The 22,744-nt window shown below is 42.8% G+C and overlaps 1 protein-coding gene across 2 annotated transcripts in view; it reads left to right on the top strand.

Annotated features, from left to right (window-relative positions):
• The window catches only part of LOC138757886 (janus kinase and microtubule-interacting protein 1-like), a 255,095-nt gene that overhangs the window by 194,142 nt on the left and 38,209 nt on the right, over positions 1-22,744 (top strand). Inside the window, exons 4-5 of one of the 2 annotated variants that reach the window (XM_069925953.1) lie at positions 15,116-15,325; positions 16,581-16,631. In XM_069925953.1, the coding sequence (XP_069782054.1) occupies positions 15,116-15,325; positions 16,581-16,631 (261 nt within the window). The remainder of the gene's footprint in view (positions 1-15,115; positions 15,326-16,580; positions 16,632-22,744) is intronic. The other variant, XM_069925955.1, reaches the window with a different exon arrangement.

Here is a 22,744-nt window from a genome sequence, read left to right as displayed (position 1 = left end):
TTTCTGAGGGCCTTTTCCCTTGTGTTGCACTCACTTCCCTTCCCTGATACCATTTTGACATCCGGCACTCTGCCTATGTGTTCCATAGTGAAGACTGATGAAAGATACTCATTTAGTTTCTCTGTATCTCCTTGTATCCCATTATTACTTCAGTTTCCTTTTCAAGTGGTCCTATATCTACTTTCATCTCTCTTTTACTCTTTTCTACTTGAAGAAGCTTTTTGTATCCTCTTTGATAACTTCTTGCCCACTTTCATACTTCATCTCTTCCCTCTTTAGTTACCTTCTACTACAAGTTTTTAAAAACTTCCCAATTCTCTATCTTCCCACTAATTTTTGGTTCCTTATATTTGTTTTTCTTTTGTTTTTACGTTGGCTTAGACTTCCTCTTTTTTGGTCTGTATTTATCCTGCGCCTTCCTCATTTCTTGCAGAAACTCCATTCGTTGCTGCTCTGTCATCCTTCCAATCTACTTTGGCTAGTTCCTCTTTCGAGCCACTATAATTCCCTTTACTCCAATGAAATACCCACACATCTGACTTTAATTTGTCCTTGTTAAATCTCAATTGAACTCATTCATTTTGTGATCATGACCCCCCTCATGTTTCCTTTACACTAAACTCTCTAATCCCCTCCAGTGCATTACACAACACCCAATCCAGTATAGCCAATCCCCTAGTGGGCTCTTAAAAAGTCATGTTGTAGGCTTTTTACAAATTCTCTCTCTCGAGATCCAGTCCCAACCTGATTTTCCCCACCTACTTGCATGTTAAATTTCCCTATGACCACCATAACATTGTCCTTTTAACTCATTTTGTCTATTTGCTAATGTAATTTGTTGTCTACATCTCAGCTACTCTTTGGAGATCTGTATATAACTGCCATCAATGTCTTTTTACCTTGCTATTTCTTAACTCAACCCAAAATGATTCTATATCTTCTGATCCAATGTTACCTCTTTCAAATGATTTAATGTTGTTCCTTATAAACAGTCACCTGCCTATTCTTTCGATACTTTGTGTATTCTTCGACATTAAACTCCCACTTGTCGGAGTTTAGAAACAGTTATTATTTTAATTGCAGGAGTTTAGAAACAGTTATTATTTTAATGTTAGGAGTTCTGAAACAGTTATAGAAGGTAGAAAGAAAAAGCAAGAAAAAAGCTAAAATGTTCTTTGTGTAAAATGGCACATGAAAAACAGCAGAACAGAGTAAACAAGATAACAGAGGAATTTAAGAAATATGCACGCACACACACAAAGAGCTTGTTTAATAGGGGGTGGGGAAAGGAGGTGTGAGTACAGGATAGGAGAAAGTCGGAGTCAGTCAAGAGTCAGGTGAATAGGGAAATGTGCCAAACCAATCCAAGAAGGATAAATGTAAGAAAAATGTAAGGGGAGGTGAATTGAAAAATGTATAAAAACAAAGAAGCTTCCCGTCCTCAGTGTACTTTCCCAAGGTAGGGGGAGAGTACCCAACCTTGCAATGTTGTAAATGTAAATAAATGTTCTTCGTTCTCAACTTTTGTCTTGAGCATATTTTGTGAACGTGAAGGCACTTCTCACAGTACTGGATCAAGAATGGACAAAAAGCTGATCAGACAGAAGATGGGGCCAAGGGTGTGCACAGCCAGACTGAGAATACCATCAGCAAGGGTAGTCAGGGCAGACTTGGCATTGAATAACATGAAAACACTTTAAAGACAACAGCACATAGAGATGATAAATGAAAAGGAAAGGTACCATTATGATGGAAAGGAGGCAGAAAAATTGCACGAGAATGCTTCTGGGATCAGTGGTCTTGAATTACAAGGAGAGCCAGGATAGGCTAGGATTTTTCAGCACGAGCATGGAAGGTAGAGGTTCATAAGATCATGAGCATTTTAGATATGGTCATTATCTTTTTTCCAGGACAAGGTTAATCCAAAGTTAGAGGCCTTGGATTCAGGTGAGAGGAGAAAAATTTCAAAGGGACCAGAAGCACACCTTCTCCAACAGATGGTAGTTATATGGAATGAGCTGCTGGAGGAAGTGGTAGAGATGGGAGCAATGTAATGTTTAATAGATGTTTAGACAGGTACATAGATAAGAAAGCTTTTGAGGTGTGTGGGCTAAATGCAGGCCAATGGGATGGGTTTGGCCAGCTTGGATAAGCTAGGTCAAAGAACCTATTTCTGGCCTGTAAAATTGACTCAATGGCTTGGAATCCATCCTTCCCCACCCCTCCCCCTCCCAATCCAACATGCAATTGGCCTCAAACCTCCAACTTTGTCTGCCAGCAATGTATGAGACTAAAATTGAGCATGGGTTTTGTGGGTTCTAACTTGTTTTGAACGTGTTACATCAAAATGATCATCATTCCCCATGGTCTTGGGAAAATTGATGGGATCGAAGGCCGATAAATCCCAAGGGACTGATAATCTACATCCTAGGGTACTTAAAGAAGTGGACATTCAGATAGCAGACGCTTTAAGAATTATTTTCCAGAACTCGATAGACTCAGGATCGGTACCCATGGATTGGAGGGTAGCTAATGTTACCCCACTATTTAAAAAGGGGGGGGGGTAGAGAAATAGCGGGAAATTATAGGGCGGTGAGCCTGACATTAGTAGTGGGCAAAATGATGGAATCCATTATTAAGGATGAAATAGCGGAGCATATGACTAGCAGAGAAGGGATCGGACAGAGTCGACATGGATTTACAAAAGGTAAATCGTGCTTGACAAATCTATAGGAATTCTTTGAGATGGTGACAGGTAAATTAGATGGGAGAGAGCCAGTGGATGTGGTGTACCTGGATTTCCAAAAGGCTTTCGATAAGGTCCCACATAAACGACTGGCATGCAAAATCAAGGCTCATGGGATTGGGGGCAAGGTATTGATGTGGATTGAGAACTGGCTGACAGGTAGAAGACAGAGAGTTGGGATAAACGGCTTGTTTACTGAGTGGCAGGCAGTGACCAGTGGGGTGCCACAGGGATCTGTTCTTGGACCCCAGCTGTTCACAATTTACATTAATGATCTAAATGAGGGGATTGGATGTAATATCTCCAAATTTGCAGACGACACTAAGCCAGGAGGGGTTGTGTGCACTGAAGAGGGGGGTCAAGAAGCTCCAGTGTGATTTGGATAAATTGGGGGACTGGGCAGATACATGGCAAATCCACTACAATGTGGATAAATGAGATGTTATCCACTTTGGTAATACAAACCAGAGGGCAGATTACTATTTGAATGGCAAGATTGGGAGATGGGGAAGTGCAGAGAGACCTAGGGGTTCTTGTGCACCAGTCACTGAAGGCGAGCATGCAGGTACAGCAGGCGGTTAAAAAGGCAAATGGTATGTTGGCCTTCATATTAAGAGGGTTTGAGTATAGGAATAAGGAATCCTTACTGCAGCTGTACAGAGCCTTGGTGAGACCACACCTGGAGTATTGTGTGCAGTTTTGGTCGTCTTATCTGAGGAAGGATGTTCTTGCAATGGAGGGAGTGCAGAAGCGATTCACCAGCCTGATACCTGGAATGGCACGAATAACATATGAGGAAAGATTGCGCAATTTGGGATTGTACTCGCTGGAGTTTAGAAGATTGAGAGGGGATCTCATAGAGACATATAAAATTCTGGCAGGACTGGACAGAATGGATGCGGAAGGGATGTTTCCAATGGTGGGGGAGTCCAGAACCCGGGGCCATGGTTCGAGGATAATAGACAAGCCATTTAGAACCGAGATGAGGAGAAATTTCTATACCCAGAGGGTGGTGAATCTGTGGAATTCATTGCCACAGGGAGCAGTAGAGGCAGGTTCATTGAATATTCTTTCTTCTTTGGCTTGGCTTCGCGGACGAAGATTTATGGAGGGGGTAAAAAGTCCACATCAGCTGCAGGCTCGTTTGTGGCTGACAAGTCCGATGCGGGACAGGCAGACACGATTGCAGCGGTTGCAAGGGAAAATTGGTTGGTTGGGGTTGGGTGTTGGGTTTTTCCTCCTTTGCCTTTTGTCAGTGAGGTGGGCTCTGCGGTCTTCTTCAAAGGAGGTTGCTGCCCGCCAAACTGTGAGGCGCCAAGATGCACGGTTTGAGGCGTTATCAGCCCACTGGCGGTGGTCAATGTGGCAGGCACCAAGAGATTTCTTTAGGCAGTCCTTGTACCTTTTCTTTGGTGCACCTCTGTCACGGTGGCCAGTGGAGAGCTCGCCATATAACACGATCTTGGGAAGGCGATGGTCCTCCATTCTGGAGACGTGACCCATCCAGCGCAGCTGGATCTTCAGCAGCGTGGACTCGATGCTGTCGACCTCTGCCATCTCGAGTACTTCGACGTTAGGGGTGTAAGCGCTCCAATGGATGTTGAGGATGGAGCGGAGACAATGCTGGTGGAAGCGTTCTAGGAGCCGTAGGTGGTGCCGGTAGAGGACCCATGATTCGGAGCCGAACAGGAGTGTGGGTATGACAACGGCTCTGTATACGCTTATCTTTGTGAGGTTTTTCAGTTGGTTGTTTTTCCAGACTCTTTTGTGTAGTCTTCCAAAGGCGCTATTTGCCTTGGCGAGTCTGTTGTCTATCTCATTGTCGATCCTTGCATCTGATGAAATGGTGCAGCCGAGATAGGTAAACTGGTTGACCGTTTTGAGTTTTGTGTGCCCGATGGAGATGTGGGGGGGCTGGTAGTCATGGTGGGGAGCTGGCTGATGGAGGACCTCAGTTTTCTTCAGGCTGACTTCCAGGCCAAACATTTTGGCAGTTTCCGCAAAGCAGGACGTCAAGCGCTGAAGAGCTGGCTCTGAATGGGCAACTAAAGCGGCATCATCTGCAAAGAGTAGTTCACGGACAAGTTTCTCTTGTGTCTTGGTGTGAGCTTGCAGGCGCCTCAGATTGAAGAGACTGCCATCCGTGCGGTACCGGATGTAAACAGCGTCTTCATTGTTGGGGTCTTTCATGGCTTGGTTCAGCATCATGCTGAAGAAGATTGAAAAGAGGGTTGGTGCGAGAACACAGCCTTGCTTCACGCCATTGTTAATGGAGAAGGGTTCAGAGAGCCCTTCAGGGCTCAGAGAGCCCTTCAGAGAGAAGGGTTCATTGAATATATTTAAGAGGGAATTAGATATATTTCTTCGGTATAAGGGAATTAGGGGTTATGGAGAGAAGGCGGGGACGGGGTACTGAACTTTAAGATCAGCCATGATCTCATTGAATGGTGGAGCAGGCTCGAAGGGCCGAATGACCTACTTCTGCTCCTATCTTCTATGTTTCACACAGTATTTCACAACTTTGTGGATCTTCCTCTGATCCCGATAAATCTGAATGTCATTTGATTCGATGATGCAGCTGTAGTTTAATGAAATGCATACTGTGGCACTAACTTGATGATTGGGCTTTGATAAAACACGCAGGGCTGAGGAGGCTGCCTCTCTCATGATGCCAGGCAAGAGTCGCTTGCCTTGAATGCAAATTGCTCGATGTGACATGATCACATCATTAACTGTTTTCACCCTTGGTCTTTGGACTGAGGCCCAGATTTTCCTGAGCCTCTGCTGTCATTGGATGTTACAGTGCATTGATGTACAAAAGGAAACCAATATCATCCAGTGGAGGAAAGTTCCTGGTGCTTTGTTTATATTACAGTTTGGGCATTATGGTTGATCCAGATTTCTCTCATATCATTCTTCACGTCTTTATTTTATTCATGGGATGCCTGTCAGGAATATCAACATAAAATGATTTCCCAATGCAATCCATGCAAGTACATACAATTTGATTGGAAATTTCTGGTTGCAGATTGTATTTTGCCTAATATCTTTCTTTATTATCAATGACGGTTTGTTATTAGGATTGAGCAATGGGGGTACATATTAAGGTTAAAAGAAGTGATAAAACAATAATTGAAAGTGGTGTCATCAAATCACAGATTCAATGCTGCACAACATTTATAGTGAAATAATGGACAGTTTCAGATCCTGTGGGTGGGTAGTTTACAGATGTTGAATTAAGCAGTCAATTGTACATGGAACAAACAAAGAATTGCTGGAGGAACTTGTGTATTTACTCTAAAGAATAATCTCACATGATAGGAACTGTGACCACTCTTTATTCTGTTCAAGAAGGTGTCTATCTGAACATGCCTAACGAAGGTAACTTATTACATGACATCACGTGGACATGTGCATTCCCATAGCAGAACTCAGCAGGAAGATAACATCCATGGGTAGAAGTGTTCAGTTAGCATTTTGGGTCGGGAGTTTTCATCAAGGTTAGGGGGAAGGTGGTAATACCCCTGTATTACATATGTAAAGAGGGAATGAGGGAAGGGCCCAGAGTTGATAGGACAGAAGGTGTGAGTGGTGAAGAGAGAGGTAGAGGAAGAAATCATTGGAGGAGATGAGAAAGAAAGTTATGGAGAGGGAAAGAAATAATTACAGGAGTAGGTAAAAAAAAAATAGTGGAACCAGATGAGGGTGGGGGTTACCTAATATTAGACAAATCAATGTTCTAAGGCTGTCCAGGAAGACTGTTGTGTTGTCGCTCAAGTTTATTTTTGGCTTCACCCTGACAATAAATCAGAGGAATGGTTGGGAAGTTGAAATGGTGTGCAACAGGAAGTTTGTTTTGATCCACAAATAGAGTGAGGTAGGCACCCAATCTGCGTTAGGCCTCACTGATGTCGAGGAGGCCACACTGAGTACACTAAATGCAGAAGATCAGGTTGTACAATGTGTCTGTAAAGGGTCTGCTTCATCTGGAAGGACATTGGGTGGCCCTGAATAGAGTTGACTGTGTAGGTGTAGGGACAAATTTGGCACTTCCTGCAGTTCCAGCAGGAAGTGCCGAAGGAGCTGGAATGGTGGGTGCAGTGGGAAGAGATTGTAGTACAAGCCAATGGAAACTTAACAATTTAAAATATCCAGCAAGCACCACACACTTCTGCAAATCTGCAAAGGAGTTTTCAAAGGTTAAACACGAAGGAAATAAACTGCTTTTAGTATAAGGCATATATGAGGGTATTGTATTTCAGTCTAGAATTTTGAAAAACAAACCTCGAAAGCACACTTGGACATCCAGTTTATAATTTTTTTTTTCTAGTGATAAAACTGAGAAGTTTGTTACAGTATCTCAAATGTATTTTTCTATAAGGCTGCTACTTTAAAAAAATCAGAAATTATACATAGGGTACGAACAGACTGCATTTATTAATGGTGTTGGGTAATGGAATACATTGGGCAATGATGCGAATGGGAAAGCTAACCAAATTCAGATGGATTTTGATCAATTTATTAATGATTGAAGCATCAATTTCTCATTGTTTTGAATCATAATCCTCTTGAGATAAAGGTCACCAATCTTTTCACATTTCTGATTACTTTTTAATCTTTGAATAATTTGCCTAACAACATATTTTCATGCAGACACAATTAATACAGGTACGGCAGAAATATTAACTGAGTTCTTGGCATTTACCAAGGAAGTTGATATGGGCAAAGTTAGAGTAAAAGAGGAGCAGATTGAGATATTGGATTGGTTTAAAAAATCATGAAAAAGTTGTCTGAGAATAGCTGGCTGTGCTTAAAGTAGATAAATCGCCAGATATCAATGGAAAGTATCCTTTGTTGGTGAGAGAAGCGATGATGGAAGGTGCAGAGGTACTGACTGCACTGTTCAATTTATTTTGGGGTAGAGGTTTGGTGCCGGCCACTTTGAGTGGAAATTATATACCCTTGTTCAAAATAGGGATGGAAAAATTAACTCATAATCTGCAGGTCTATCAGTCAAGCCATCGTATCAGGAAAACTGCTGAAAACACTAATCAGGGGCAAAATTTGGATTGGTTTGTCAAACGTGAATTGTGCATAACTAACTACACAATGTTTTTGATGAGTTAACAATGGATTTAATGCAGTTAATGCCATGTACATGCTTATGGGCCATCAAAATGTATTTGATAAAGTAACCCTGATCATCAGAATTGAATCTCATGCAGTACAAAGGAGCTGAGGCAGCATGGTTGTGGAATTGGCATCATGTCAGCTATGAATTGTAATGAATGGTTGCTTTTCAGGCTAGAGTACGGCAAACTGTGTTTTCCAAGGGCAGGACGAAGACCACTGAGGTTCCTGATTCATACTCCTGACTTGATCTAGTGTGCACAAGGCACCTCTCAGAATAGGCAGACAGCACAAACTTGGAATTATGGAAACGATAATAATAGATAAAGCAAATATTGTTAAGGTAATGGAATAGGCAGATGTGTAGCAAATGACACTTCACAACATGCCTGATCACAATGAAGAAGCTGAGGTGTCAGGAAGTCATTGGACTGGTTATGTGTATACAAAAGTGGCAAATGGATGGGCATTTGTTCTCGTCTTGCCATCAATGCTCAGATCCTGAATCAAAAAAATTGAAATCAACCCAGCATGACAAGCCAAGTGAAAACAAAATACCTGTCACCTATTTCATGCACTCACTTCAATGAAGGACAAATGTCCAAAAGGCTCATTGTGAGGCTTTACTTCATGGTTACCCTTTCTTCTTCTTCTTCTTTCTTTGGATTGGCTTCGCAGACGAAGATTTATGGAGGGGTATGTCCACGTCTGCTGCAGGCTCTTTGGTGACTGACAAGTCCGATGCGGGTCAGGCAGGCACAGTTGGAGAAGGGTTCAGAGAGCTCATTGCTGTATCTGACCTGACCTTGTTGGTTTTCGTGCAGTTGGATAACCATGTTGAGGAACTTGGGGGGGCATCCGAGGTGCTCTAGTATTTGCCAAAGCCCTTTCCTGCTCACGGGGTCGAAGGCTTTGGTGAGGTCAACAAAGGTGATGTAGAGTCCTTTGTTTTGTTCTCTGCACTTTTCTTGGAGCTGTCTGAGGGCAAAGACCATGTCAGTAGTTCCTCTGTTTGTGCGAAAGTCACACTGTGATTCTGGGAGGACATTTTCGGTGACACTAGGTATTAGTCTATTCAGGAGAATCCTAGCGAAGATTTTGCCTGCAATGGAGAGCAGCGTGATTCCCCCCTGTAGTTTGAGCAGTCTGATTTCTCGCCTTTATTTTTGTACAGGGTGATGATGATGGCATCACAAAGGTCCTGAGGCAGCCTTCCTTGGTCCCAGCAGAGCATGAAAAACTCATGCAGTTTGGTATGCAGAGTTTTGCCGCTAGCCTTCCAAACCTCTGAGGGGGGGATTCCATCCATACCTGCTGCTTTACCACTTTTCAGTTGTTCAATTGCCTTATATGTCTCTTCCCGGGTAAGGACCTCATCCAGCACTAGACTCAAGGGCTGTTGAGGGAGCTGGAGCAGGGCGGATTCTTGGACTGAGCAGTTGGCACTGAAAAGAGATTGAAAGTGTTCTGACCATCGATTGGGGATGGAGATCTTGTCACTGAAGAGGACTTCACTGTCTGAGCTGCGCAGAGGGCTTTGGACTTGGGGTGAGGGGCCGTACACAGCCTTTAGTGTCTCTTTAGTGTCGCCAATGTCGGCGCTAAGCTGGGTTAGTTTGGCGAGGCTAGTCCACCACTCATTTTGGATCTCCCCGAGTTTGCGCTGAAGATGGCTGCATGCGAGATGGAAGGCTCGTTTTTTTCTCTGGCCAGGAAGGCTTTGCAAGGTGAGTCTGCTGGGCAGATCGCTTCTTTGCCAGCAGCTCCCGGATTTCCTGATTGTTTTCGTCGAACCAGTCCTTGTTTTTCCTGGAGGAGAAGCTCAGTACCTCTTCAGTGGATTGCAGTATGGCCGTTTTCAGCTGATCCCAGAGGGTTTCAGGAGACGTGTCCGTGAGGCAGTTTGCATTCTCGAGCTTTGCTTGGAGGTTTGCCTGGAAGTTTCCTCTCACTTCGCCTGACTACAAGTTTCTAACATTGAACCTCTTTCTGGGGGCTCCACTCTTCTTGAATTTTGGCTTGAAGTGAAGGTTGAGCTTGCAGCGAACAAGCCGGTGGTCAGTGTGGCATTCTGCGCTGGGCATGACCCTGGTGTGGAGCACATCTCGTTTGGTTATCCAATGGTCTATAAAACACTGCATCATCAAATATCCTGGCCTAGAATTTTTCTCTTCTTCTAATTCCTGTGTTTAAGGGGTTTTCTAAGTGCAATGAATTGGAAAATTTGCCTCATTCATGATGCGCCATCAGTGACCCCAAAAGACTGAAGTTGTGCAAATTGATAGGCTTTTATTTGCTATAGAACAAAAGTGTGTTAATGCTGCTCGACTGGGGATGGAGCTGTATTCAGGAGCCTGTGGAAGGAGCCACAGGTCCAGTCGCCAATGGGTGAGCCCCTGACAGATAAATATACAGACAGTGGTTTACCACATTCACCACTGGTTTTTATTTAAGAGTGTAGCGGGGTGAAGTGGTGATGACAGTTACAAAGTGAGTCTTTCTGATAGTCTAGTTTTCGTTGTGACTGTCGTAATACCGGCTGTGATTGCATTGCAGTGAAAGGGTCCTGAACAGTGTGGGGCGCCTGTCAGCATTGAGCTGGTGGGTTGTGGTGACGAGTCTGGCGTGTTCTCTGTTGGGGGTGAGGTAATATGCCATGGTCCTGGTGCGTCGTGGGTGGCTCGGAGTGAGGGGCTGTGGTGTGATCAGTGACTCCTGACGGAGCCAGATCTATGACGGAAACAGTGTCCTCATCCCATCAGGGTACACCATACAGGTGTATTGGGGGTTGGCTTGGAGGAGGTGGACCCTTTCGACCAAATGGTCGGACTTATGGTTCCTCACATGCTTCCGAAGTAGGACTGACCCGAGGACATCAGCCACACTGGCAGCGTGGTCCTTGTCGCAGATTTCCTGGGAAAGGAAAACATGTGTTCATATGGTGTGGCATTCGTGGTCGTACTTAGGAGTGGAGTGCCTCTGTGAGGACCTCTTGCCAGTGAGAAACTGGAAGGCCCATAGACCAAAGGGCTAGAAGAATGGTCTTCCAGATCATGGCATTCTCCGTTTCCAACTGGCTAGGGGCTATAGCTGGTGGACCTGGTAGTGACAATACCTCTGGCCAGCAGGTACTGGCACAGCTTGTCGCTCATGAAAGGGGATCCCCGGTCGCTATGTATTTAGCTAGGGAAGCTGAATAGAGTGAAGAGACTGTGCAGGGCCTTGATGACTGTGCCATTTGTCCAGGCAGGGGATGGGAAACGGGAGTTTCCTCAATGACATTGAGGAAGTACACATTGCAATCCATGGAGGGCAGGGGTCCTTTGAAGTTGACACTCAGGTGTTCAAAGGGGCGGGTGGCCTTTATCAACTGTCTGGCCGGTAGAAGTGTGGTTTGTACTTCATGCAATGCTGGCAGTCTTTGGTCATCAACTTGATCTCTTCAATGGAGTACGGCAGGTTGTGGGCTTTGACGAAGTGGAAGAACCTGGTAACTTTGGGGTGGCAGAGATCATTGTGAAGGGCTTGTAAGCGGTCAATCTGTGTGCTGGCACAGGACCCACAAGATAGGGTATCTGGGGGTTCATTGAATTTCCCAGGCCAATACAAGATATCGTAATTGTAGGTGGGCAGTTCAATTCTCCACCTCATTATCTTGTCATTCTTGATTTCACCTCACTGCTGATTATTGAACATGAATGCAACTGCACGTTGGTCAGTTAGCAGGGTAAATCGTTTACTGGCCAGGTGATGTCTCCAATGCCACACTGCTTTGACAATGGCTTGGGCCTCCGTCTCAATGGAGGAGTGTCGAATTTTAGGCCCTGGAGGATACGGGAAAAGAAAGCGACGGGTCTGCTCACCTGCTTAAGAGTAGCAGCCAGAATGAAGTCTGATGCATCACTTTCCACCTGGAATGGGATGGATTCATCCACAGCATGTATTGTGGCCTTGGCAATGTCTGCCTTTTCAGAGGAAAAGAGGTGGATTTGACGAGGGAACGGGCCTTATCCACATGGTTAGGGATCCCACTGAGCATAGTGAGAGAAAAAGCCCAGGCATTTTTTCAGGGCTGTGGGGGAGGGAAAGTTCCAGGAGTGGACACATATGGACAGGGTCTGAACCAATGACTCCATTCTCAATGACACAGCCAAAGATAGCAAGGCAGGTTATGCAAAATACTCACTTGACCTTATCGTACATGAGGTTGAGGAGGAGGAATTTTTGGAAGTTGGCATCATAGTCCTGCAGGTCATGGCTGCAGATGGTGATGTTGTCAAGATACGGGAATGTGGCCTGAAGCTCATACTGATCCCATATGTGGTCCATCTCCTGCTGGAAGACCGAGGCTCCGTTGATGACGCCGAAGGGGACCTGCAGGAAGTGGTAGAGGCGGCCATCCACTTCAAACCCAGTATATTGGTGGTCTTCTGGGCAAAGAGAGAGCTGGTGATATGCCGATTTCAGATCGATGGTGGAGAAGATTTGTTACTGTTTGATTTGGTTCACCATCTCGGATATATGGGTGAGGGGTATGCGTCTAGTTGTGTGTACCTTTTAATTGTCTGATTGTTGTCAATGACCAACCTGTTCTTCTCCCAATTCCTCACTACCACTACTTGTGTTCTCCGAGGACTGGTGCTGGGCTCAATGACCCCCTAATTAAGTAACCACTGCACCCCCACCTGAATAAAGCCCCAGACACAGGCACTGTACCATCTACTTGTAATGGCGATTGGTTTACATTCAGGGGTGAGATTGGCGAACAGCAGTGGAGGAGTGATTTTAAGCATGGAGAGTCTGCAGATCAGGCATGATGAGCAACTGGGTTCCTGGCTGTGTACGATGTTGGGGGGTGGGTGGGGGGGGGTGGAGAACAGAAGGATAGCAGGAGCGCAGTGGGCAATTTGAGAACTGCCGGTTACAGACAGTGAGGGGTGCATGGGGCCCATCGAATTCCATCATCAGGCTTTTAAGGTGACATTGAAAATCAAGTCCCAGTAGCACGGCAACATAGAGCTGCGACATCACCAAAAGTTTAAAGTCTTTGGGGCCCAGAGGACCCCAAAACTCAGCAGCAATAGATATTCACGTAGACGAATGGTTACTTAAGCAAAAGTTGCTTTTAATTATCTTTAAATATGAAAATAGAATCACACTTTAACTTAACTCTATTGACTACTTAACCTAAATTAACCCCCTTCTAATTCTAAGCGCACGTGTATGTAATGTGTGTGTGAGTTCAGAAAAGTTCTTTGGTTCCCAGTCCAACCTCATTCCTCCAAGTTCACTGGTTGCAGGCGATTCTTATACTGTGCACAGAATTTAACATTTATAAAGTTCACCAGGCTTTGGTGCTCGAAAGGTAAATGGGTACCGCTCAGGAAGGTTCTTGTCGGTTTTCTAGGTTTTCACAGCTGATGTCCTTCCATCAGTCTCTCCAGTGTTTTACTGATGAAACTTGCCCCTTCAGGGTTCTCCAGATGATAACCTCTTTTTTTCAGATCACCACAGAGTTCCTTTATGTTTCACTTATTCTGAGTGAAACATTAGACAGCCAATTCATAAGGGCTTTGATCAGGCTGTCTCCCAAATGGAGCTCTCCACAAGCTTGCCCGCTTGTCCTGTTCCACTCCCAGCTACTTCTGCTGGCTCTAACACTGTAGAACTGATCTCTGTCTCTCTCTATCTCTCTCTCTCTCTCTCTCTCTCTCTCTCTCTCTCTCTCTCTCTCTCTCACTCTCTCTCTCTCTTCTCTCTCTCTCTCTCTCTCTCTCTCTCTCTCTCTCTCTTAGAAGGCCTGTTTGACTCTCTCTGCTTACCAAACCACATGACCCAAACAGCAAGCCCTCTTCCAGACAGCAGCGGCTCCAACATCCTCTTTCATCTGTTGCATTTTGTAAACAAAAATCTTTAGTGAAGTCTCTTGAGCACTCTTCAAAGCTCTTGCAAAAGGTCTAGCTTTAGCAGAGCTCCAGTATTTCAAGTAAGATCTGTTTTAAAGCATTTGTATGTAACCTACTCTAACAAACTTTTCTCAATTTATCTCCCAAAAACATATCTATTTACTCTGTCACAATAGTCTGTACCCCGCACCATCATATGTGACTTTAAGGCCAAGGAGACCTTTTAGTTTACTGGTCTTACCATGAGGGAGTAGTACTGAACTGTGTTTGGATGAATGAAGCTCTCCATGCTCAAACAGGCAACTCATCACGTGGCCGTTTACCTGAATATCCATCATTGACCTGTGTTAGGTAAAAACATCATGAGCTGGGAATGTAGAAGGAATAACCCAGTGTTGGGTCGTAACAAGATGCAGTTGTGACCTTGTACTCTCAAGATAAGAGTGGGGATGACAAATTGATGTGCAGGAGGCTAGCAGAGAGGGATAGCAACAGTTTATTCATTGGACAATGTAATGGTATGATAATTTACTAAGTACGTATCCTGAGGTATAAAAAAAACACCTCTTGCTGATAACGGCAGAATGCGCCTTCTCCAACTAACACTGTTAGTTGCAAGTGTTACAATCCGGTAATAAAGAACAAAGAACCTTGATTTCGACTCAGTCTGGTGTCTGACTCACTCATTCATGAACAAAGCAGACCTAACACCTGGCGGGCTGATGCGGGCCATCCTGGTTGTGTGTGATGGTGCCCAGTGTCAGAGCGTTACTTATCGCTTCACCAAAGAGATCACGTGTTTATTTGGACGATGGTGTTGTCCAAGATGGCGGCCCGCATGTGGCACTGCTGAATCCCGAAGTTGGCACCCAAGATGGCAGACCCCATGACTTGCAAATGGTGCTGCTAGTTCCTGGCAATTGTGACATCCAAGATGGTGGCCCCCATGGTCTGCACTTGGCGCTGCTGGGAAGGGGTTTGGATCTACACACTTTAGCACAGTGTCCCTTCTTCCCTCCACATTGTGGTAAATTGATTAATGCAATCAAATTAAGATTTTTGAGAATCAATAAACTGCAGGTACTTGTAATCTAAAATAGAAATTAGAAAATGCTGGAAAGAGCAGATCAGGCTGTGGAAAGATAAATCGTTAACCGTTTAAACTCAGAATCCTTCATTAGAACTGGAAAACAGAAAAAAAAGATTGCAAATCATTTAAAATTCTTCAAGATTTTAAAATTCTGATGGATAGTATGTATGTTATGTTTTTCTTTGCTTTGTAGTAGTGCCAGTCTTGAAAGTTTAACACTAACTTTGCTTTCTTTTACCCCAGATGGATGAGATAAAAGGTAAAGACAGAGTCATTCTTGCCCTAGAAAAGGACCTGGGTGTTCAGGCTGGCCACACCCAGAAGCTCATTCTGCAGAAGGAAGCCCTGGACGAGCAGCTAGTGCAGGTGAAAGAAGCGGAGCGCTACCACAGCAGCCCCAAGCGAGAATTTCCCAGTGCTGGTGTAGACACCTCAGAACCAACCACCAACCACGTAAGGACCATGGCCTGTTCTATAGAAGCATAGTCTGTCAGTGTCATCTCCTGGTAATTATGTGAACTGGAAATAATATCATTGTGTAGATAAATCTACAGGACAAACAATTCCTCTGGCAAATTGGTTCCAACAGCAGACATGCCAATTAAAAATGTACTCTTAGTATTGAGAGTAATCTGATGAATATGATCTTAGAACATTCCTTGGTCTGCCTATGCTGGGGAAGGTAAATGTTAAGCATGTGAGTTAACATCCAGGTTCATTTTAATTTCAATCTCATCAATATTTGCTCCGGCATCTTTCGTTTTGGACGTTTCCCTCCACATCATTTGCTCCATCTTTTGCAAGTAAAAATAGCTCCGAATGCTATCAGTTGTGAGAAAGTAAAAGAAAAACATGCTCACTTGTTATACTTTTGAAAACCAAAATTACGTCATCCCAGACTACATCCCAAATGGGTTCTTGCATAGTCAGGTTTCAGTGCTCAAGTTACTAAAAATAAAACTAGAAACAAAAATGTTGGTTTAGCAAATATTTGACACCAGATATTATCAATTTACTTTCAAAAATGTTCACAGTAAATGCATTAGTATATCCACTGGTAAATATCATTCGTAATATCAATGTTCATAGTAAATGCATTAGCACATCCACTGGTAAATATCATTCGTAATATCAATGTTCGTAGTAAATGCATTAGTATATCCACTGGTAAATATCATTCGTAGTATCAATGTTCGTAGTAAATGCATTAGTATATCCACTGGTAAATATCATTCGTGTTATCAATGTTCGTAGTAAATGCATTAGAATATCCACTGGTAAATATCGTTCGTGGTATTAATGTTCGTAGTAAATGCATTAGTATATCCATTGGTAAATATCATTCGTTGTATCAATGTTCGTAGTAAATGCATTAGTATATCCATTGGTAAATATCATTCGTTGTATCAATGTTCGTAGTAAATGCATTAGTATATCCATTGTTAAATATCATTTGTGGTATCAATGTTCGTAGTAAATGCATTAGAATATCCACTGGTAAATATCATTCATGGTATCAATGTTCATAGTAAATGCATTAGTATATCCACTGGTAGATATTTTAAAATTATTTTGTTACATATTATTACAGAAGGATTGGTGAGTGGTGTTGATTCAATTTTTAGAACAGTAAAATATGAATGTCTCAACAATTAATAATCAGCAAAGATTTTGTAGTATTTTTTCAAATATCTTGTATTATTTACAGATTAAACCATTAAAGGAGAAATATTTCTTAAAGGGGAACTGTAGTGTCAGGGTAAGTACAATAAAGAATGTGTACTTACCTTTACATTAGTCCTTCGGCATCTGAGGAAAGTATTTGAATGACATGTACTTATATCTACATTGATCCTTTAATGTAGGCTTAAGTGCAAGAAATGATGTACACTCCCTTTTTATGGGTTCTTTACTGATAGGACATGTCTATATGTCTGAATATAACTCCGTTATGCCTGCACCAATGCAGTTTGTTTTTCTCTAATTCATAGATAAAGACCTGTGATGGCAATCTGTTCTTGTGTGTCGAACTTGAGTTTGTGCTTCTTGCTTGCCTGTATAATTATTTGCATTCTCCATGACATGTGTCAGAAATAGATATGGCTCTTCAGCAACATAAATTGAAAAGCATGAGTTATAAAAGTTCATCTTCAATCCTTATTTTGGAGATTCGTTTAGCGAGATCAGCAGATAAATTTGTGGCTGAGAAACTAGTGCGGGGAGCAGGACTTCAGATTCTTGGATCATTGGGGTCTCCTTTGGGGAAGGCATGACCAATACGAAAAGGATGGGTTACACCTGAACCCAACTGGGACCGATATCCTAGTGGGCAGGTTTAACAGAGCAGTTCGGGCTGGTTTAAACTAATTTGGCGGGGGGGGGGGTGGTGGGAACCACAGTTTTAGGGCTGAAGAAGAGGGAAACAGCAGAAAAGTGAAGATATTGTGCAGCAAGGATGACAGGCAGGTAATGAGCCAAAATAATAGCCGGAGAGACGACAGAGACACAGGATGTTGAAAAGCTGGTCTAAAGGTATTGTACTTGAATGCACACAGCATTAGAAAAAAGGTGGTTGAGCTTGATGGAGGGAATGATGCTGATTCATGGCTAAAGGATGGATGTCATTGGGAGCTGAAGGATACATGGAGCATCAGAAAGATAGGCAGGGAGGTAGAGAGGGCAGTGGGGTTCTGCTGGTAAGCAACAATATTAAATCATTGGAAATAAGGGACATAGGATCAGAAGAGGTAGAGTCCTTATGGGTTGAGTTAAGGAATGGTAAAGGTAAAAAGACACGAAGGGCAGTTATATACAGGCCCCCAAACAGCAGCAAGGATGTGGATTACAAAATACAACTGGAAATAGATAAGTCATGTCAGAAGGATAACGTTACAACAATCTGGATTTTAACATGAAAATAGATTGGGGAAAGTCAGGTCGGTACGTGACCTCAGGAGAGAGAGTTTGTGGAATGACGACGGCATGGCTTTTCGGAGTAGCTTGTTGATGAGCCCACTAGGGGATTGGCTGTTCTGGATTGGGCACTGTGTAATGAACCAGAGGTGATTAGAGAGCGTAAGGTAAAGGATCCCTTAGGAGGCAGTGATAACAATATGATTGAGTTCACTTTGAAATTTGAAAAGGAGAGGCTGAAGTCCAATGTGTCGGTATCTCAGTGGACTAAAGGAAATTGCAGTTGCATGAGAGGGGATCTGGCCAAAATAGAATGGAAAAACACACGAATGGGGAAGGCAGCAGATCAGCAATGGCTGGAGTTAATGCGTGAAATGAGGAAAATGCAGAACAGGCACATTCCAAAAAGAAAGAAAATTGTGAATGGGACAGTTGTGGCTGACGAGGGAAGTTAAAGCCAAAGTAAAAGCAAAAGAGAAGGCAAACAAGGAAGCAAAAATAAATGAGAAGATAGAGGACTAGGAAACTTTTTAAAAGAACTTGGAGAAGGCAACTAAGAAGGTAATTTTTAAATATAAAGATTAAAAGAGTGAGCAAAGTAGACAAAGGACCGATAGAAATTGACGCTGAAGAAATTGTAATTGGAGAAAAGGGGATGGCAGAGGAACTGAATTAATATTTTGGATCATTCTCTGTGGAAAACATTAGTAACATACCAGACTCTCATGGTTCTTTCAGAAGAGAAGTGAGTGTAGTCAAGATCATGAGAGAGAAGGAACTTGGGAAGCTAAATGGTCTAATGTTAGATAAGTCTCCTGGACTGGATGGAATACACCCTCGGGTTTTGAAGGAACTAGCTGTAGATATTGTGGAGGCATTGGTAATGATCTACCAGGGATCAATGGAGTCTGGCATGGTTCCAGTGGACTGGAGGATCGCGAATGTCACTCAGTTGTTTCAGATGGGAGTGAGGCAGCAAAAAGGAAATTATCAACCTATTTGTTGGACATTTGTGGTTGGGAAGCTGTTGGATCTGATTGTCAAGATGAGATTATGGAATACCTGGAGGTTTATGAAAAGCTAGGCCCAAGTCAGCATGGTTTCTCTAAAGAAAAATCATCCTTGACAAACTATTGTAATTTTTTGAAATGATTACGTGTAGAATAGAGAGGGGAGATGCAATGTATTTGGACTTCCAAAAGGCCACACATGAGGCTGCTAAACAAGAAGAGCTCATCTTATTGCACGAAGAATACTTGCAAGGCTAGGGCACAGGCTGGTCAGCAGAAAACAGAGAGTGGGAATAAAGGGATCCTATTCTGGTTGGCTACTGGTTACCAGTGGTGTTCCACAGGAGTCGGTATTGGGGCTGCTTCTCTTTACATTGTAAATAAATGATTTGGATGATGGAATAGATGGCTTTGTGTCTAGATTTGCAGATGATACCAAAATAAGTGGTATGGGAAGTGGTGCTGAGGTTATCAAAAGGCTGCAGAGAGACATGGACAGGTTAGGAGAATGAGCAGAGGTTGTAAATGAAATGTAATTTTGCAAAGTGTACGGTCATGCACTTTGGTAGAAGAAATAGATGGGGAGAAAATTCAAAATTCCGAGGTCTTGGGAGTCCTTGTGCAGGATACCTTAAAGATTGACCTCCAGGTTGAGTCATTGGTGAAGAAGACAAATGCAATGTTGGCATTTATTTCTAGTATACAAGAACAAGTATGTAATGTTGTGACTATAAAACAGTGGTGAGACCTCACTTGGAGTACTGTGTACAGTTTTGGGCGCCATATTTGAGAAAAGGCATGCTGGCATTGGAGAGTGTTCAGAGATTTACTAGAATGATACCAGGAATGAAAGGGTTAGTTTATGGCTCTTGGACTGTACTCGTTGGAGTACAGAAGGATGGGGAAGGGGGGGTGGGGCATTTCATATCTTACTAGCATTTCAAATGCTGAAAGGCCTGCATAGAGTAGATGTGGCAAGGATGTTTCCCATGATAGAGGATTCTAGGACAAGAGGGCTTAATTTCTGGATAGAAAGGTATCAATTTAAAACCGATGCAGAAAGATTTGTTTAGCCAGAAGGTTGTGAATATGTCGAACTTGTTGCAACAGGTGGCATTGGAAGAGAGGCTGTTGGATGTATTTAAAGCAGAAATTAGACAGGTATTTGATTAGCTAGGGCATCAAGGGTTACAGGGAGAAGGTTGGGGAGTATGGCTGAGTGGGTGGATGGATCAGCTCATGATCAAAATGGCGGAGCAGACTCGAAGGGCCAATGGGCCTACTTCTGCTCCTATATCTTGTGATTTACATGGAAAACATAAAGTAACCAATTAAACTATGTATGTAATTTCAAGCAACGTTACATTCATTCTACCCTATGGTAGCCTTGCCCCAATTGCCAAGACCAGAGGTAGTTTTATTTGTTCTGTAATGAAGTCACTGCATTTCTACTTTTTCAAATAATTTGAAGATTACATTAATTATTCACCAGTCAAATATATTTTCAAAGTGAAATATGAATTGTAAAAATAATCTTTAAATAATGCAGTTTTTAATATTTTTAGGAAATGTGAGGGGAACAGAATGGCATAGCTAGTAAGATATGAATACTTAGCTATCTATGAATATCTCTTTTTCTGACTTGGCATATTGTGGTAATTTAATGATTACTATTGTAGTTGCTGTACCTTGTGTGGCCTCAGCAAGTATGAATTTTGGTACATTTATTCAATGTACTTGTGACCGTAACAATAAACTCTCATCACCCATGATGCTATCTCACAGCTCCCATGTGAGTGAAGTTTGCTTGTTTTCTGTGTAGTTGTCTATGCTTAGACTGAGTGCTCTGGCCTCCTCCCACATCCCATTGTGCATTGGTGGGTTAATTGGCCGCTGTAAATTCCCCCTCATCTGCAGGTGAGTGGTGGAGTCTTGGAAAACTGATGAGAATGAGAATGTGGGGGAGCATAAAATGGGATTTGAATAGAACGATGCCTGGTGGTCAGAATGAACCTAATGAGCCCCAGGGCTTATTTCCATGCTGTCAGTTCTATGATTTGAATCTTTCTGCTTTCTGACCACTGTATCACACGGTATTCCAACTTTGAGTTTATTGAGTGTGTGTATATAGATTAGCCATTCTCAACCTTTTATGGCTGTTGGACTCTGGTCAATGTTTATGGCCCTCCTTTCCTGTGAAGCAGTCAATTTTAGTTGGTTTCTTCTGTACTTCTCTCCTATCGGCTACCTAAAACACATAAAAATAATTTTCTGATTTCAGTACATGGACCCCTTAATTGTTCTATGGCCCCTGAGGGGCCTTATGACCCCTGTTGAGAATGGCTGATACAGATTTCTGAGTTACTATGCAAAGCCTGCAGCCCTTACCAGCCTCCATTAACTCCCCATTGGCCAAAGGGTCATTCATGGCTGTGCATGTGTCTAATGTTCTCTTTCCCAATGTGCACCTGGTTCCCTCCTCTGGCTCACTGGCTCTTCACCTCCACTCACCACTAGCAAAGCTTGCAGTCCTTGTATCCTTTGTCTTAGTATACTACCCTTTCGACTACCTTTTGAGGTTTGTTTTCCCTGCTTGAATGTGTCTTCCCAAAGACTTGCCTGATGAAGTTCATTCAATCACAGCCTTACCTTTCTCTTCCCTCTTGGGAGCAAACTGCACTGGAACATAATATCCAAGTGCTAACGTTTTATTTTTGTTTCTTTAACCCAATTTATAATAATAGATTTTAATGCTTTACCTTGTAGGGTTGTGTAAATGTATTGCTGGCAAATGACAGAGTTACATCAATGGCTGGTGATCTTCCAGGTTGCATTTCAGTTCAGCAATTTCTCACCTTGTAAAGAGGTGATAATACCCACATTTCTAATTGTTCATTTATGAATAATGCACCTGAGCTACTTCCTGTTTGGGTTGCTTAGCCTTGATTACAGGATATATTTGTATTTCTTAACTCAAATCATAGAGATGCACAGCATGGATTATCACCACTGCACTAACTATTAAGCATGAAATAAGATAATTCGACATTAATTCCAATGTGTTTCATTGACATACAATAGACACGAGTGCCTATTGTATAATTAATTCCATGTACAGTTCTTCTTAGAATCCCACCCCTCCTATCCTCCCCACCTCAATCTACCTCTATATTGACTATCACTTCCTCTGTGTTAACCATTAACTTTAACCATTACCCAATCTTCCCAATTCACACACCAACATCTCCTGGTCTCTCTAGATTCCCCAAAGCCTCCAATACTCCCAGTGATTGTTAAATCAGAGTCTGAACCATTAGATCAAGTCAAGACAGCTGGGTAATATTAAGTCAAATCTTAAATGTATTGAAAAAAATTGTCTCAGCACACTGGTCTGTTGGATTTGCCAGAGTCCTTTAAGGAAGGAGACCTGATTCTCTACTTGGTCTGTTATGTAACTCCAGTCCCACTATGTGATGGACTTTTAACAGTAACTGCATTTGCAGCAATTAAGTTTACACAATAAATGGGGAAATTGTCAGCACTGGCCACATCCCAAGAAAGAATAAAATGTAACTGTGTTGATTCCCTGTGATCTCCACTCACATGTGTCCATCTCACCTGATGACTGAACCCAGGCCAAATATCTGTTGCTGATGTCTCTTCATCTCACCCATCCTGTTTCCTGAGCCTTCCCCACTGCCTCAGATGCCACTTACTTGTGGAGCAACTGGAGATAACCAAAATGCTTGTACCCTTCTCATTGCAGTGATCACAAATTGCACTTGCTAAGGCACAAGAGTCAAAAATATTCTGAAATATTTTACTGTGTCTTTTAAAAAGACAGGTAGGCTCTTAAGCCCTTCTAACCTTTTCTGCCTTTTCATTAGATCTGTACATTGGTTCATTCCATGATGCTGGAGCACGTTTTATGTTTTGCTAACATGCTTAA

This window comes from Narcine bancroftii, chromosome 3 (genome assembly GCF_036971445.1).
Source record: "Narcine bancroftii isolate sNarBan1 chromosome 3, sNarBan1.hap1, whole genome shotgun sequence".
Lineage (NCBI taxonomy): Eukaryota > Metazoa > Chordata > Chondrichthyes > Torpediniformes > Narcinidae > Narcine > Narcine bancroftii.
Note: the sequence above shows the minus strand (reverse complement) of the source record. Positions and strands in the feature narration are given on the sequence as shown.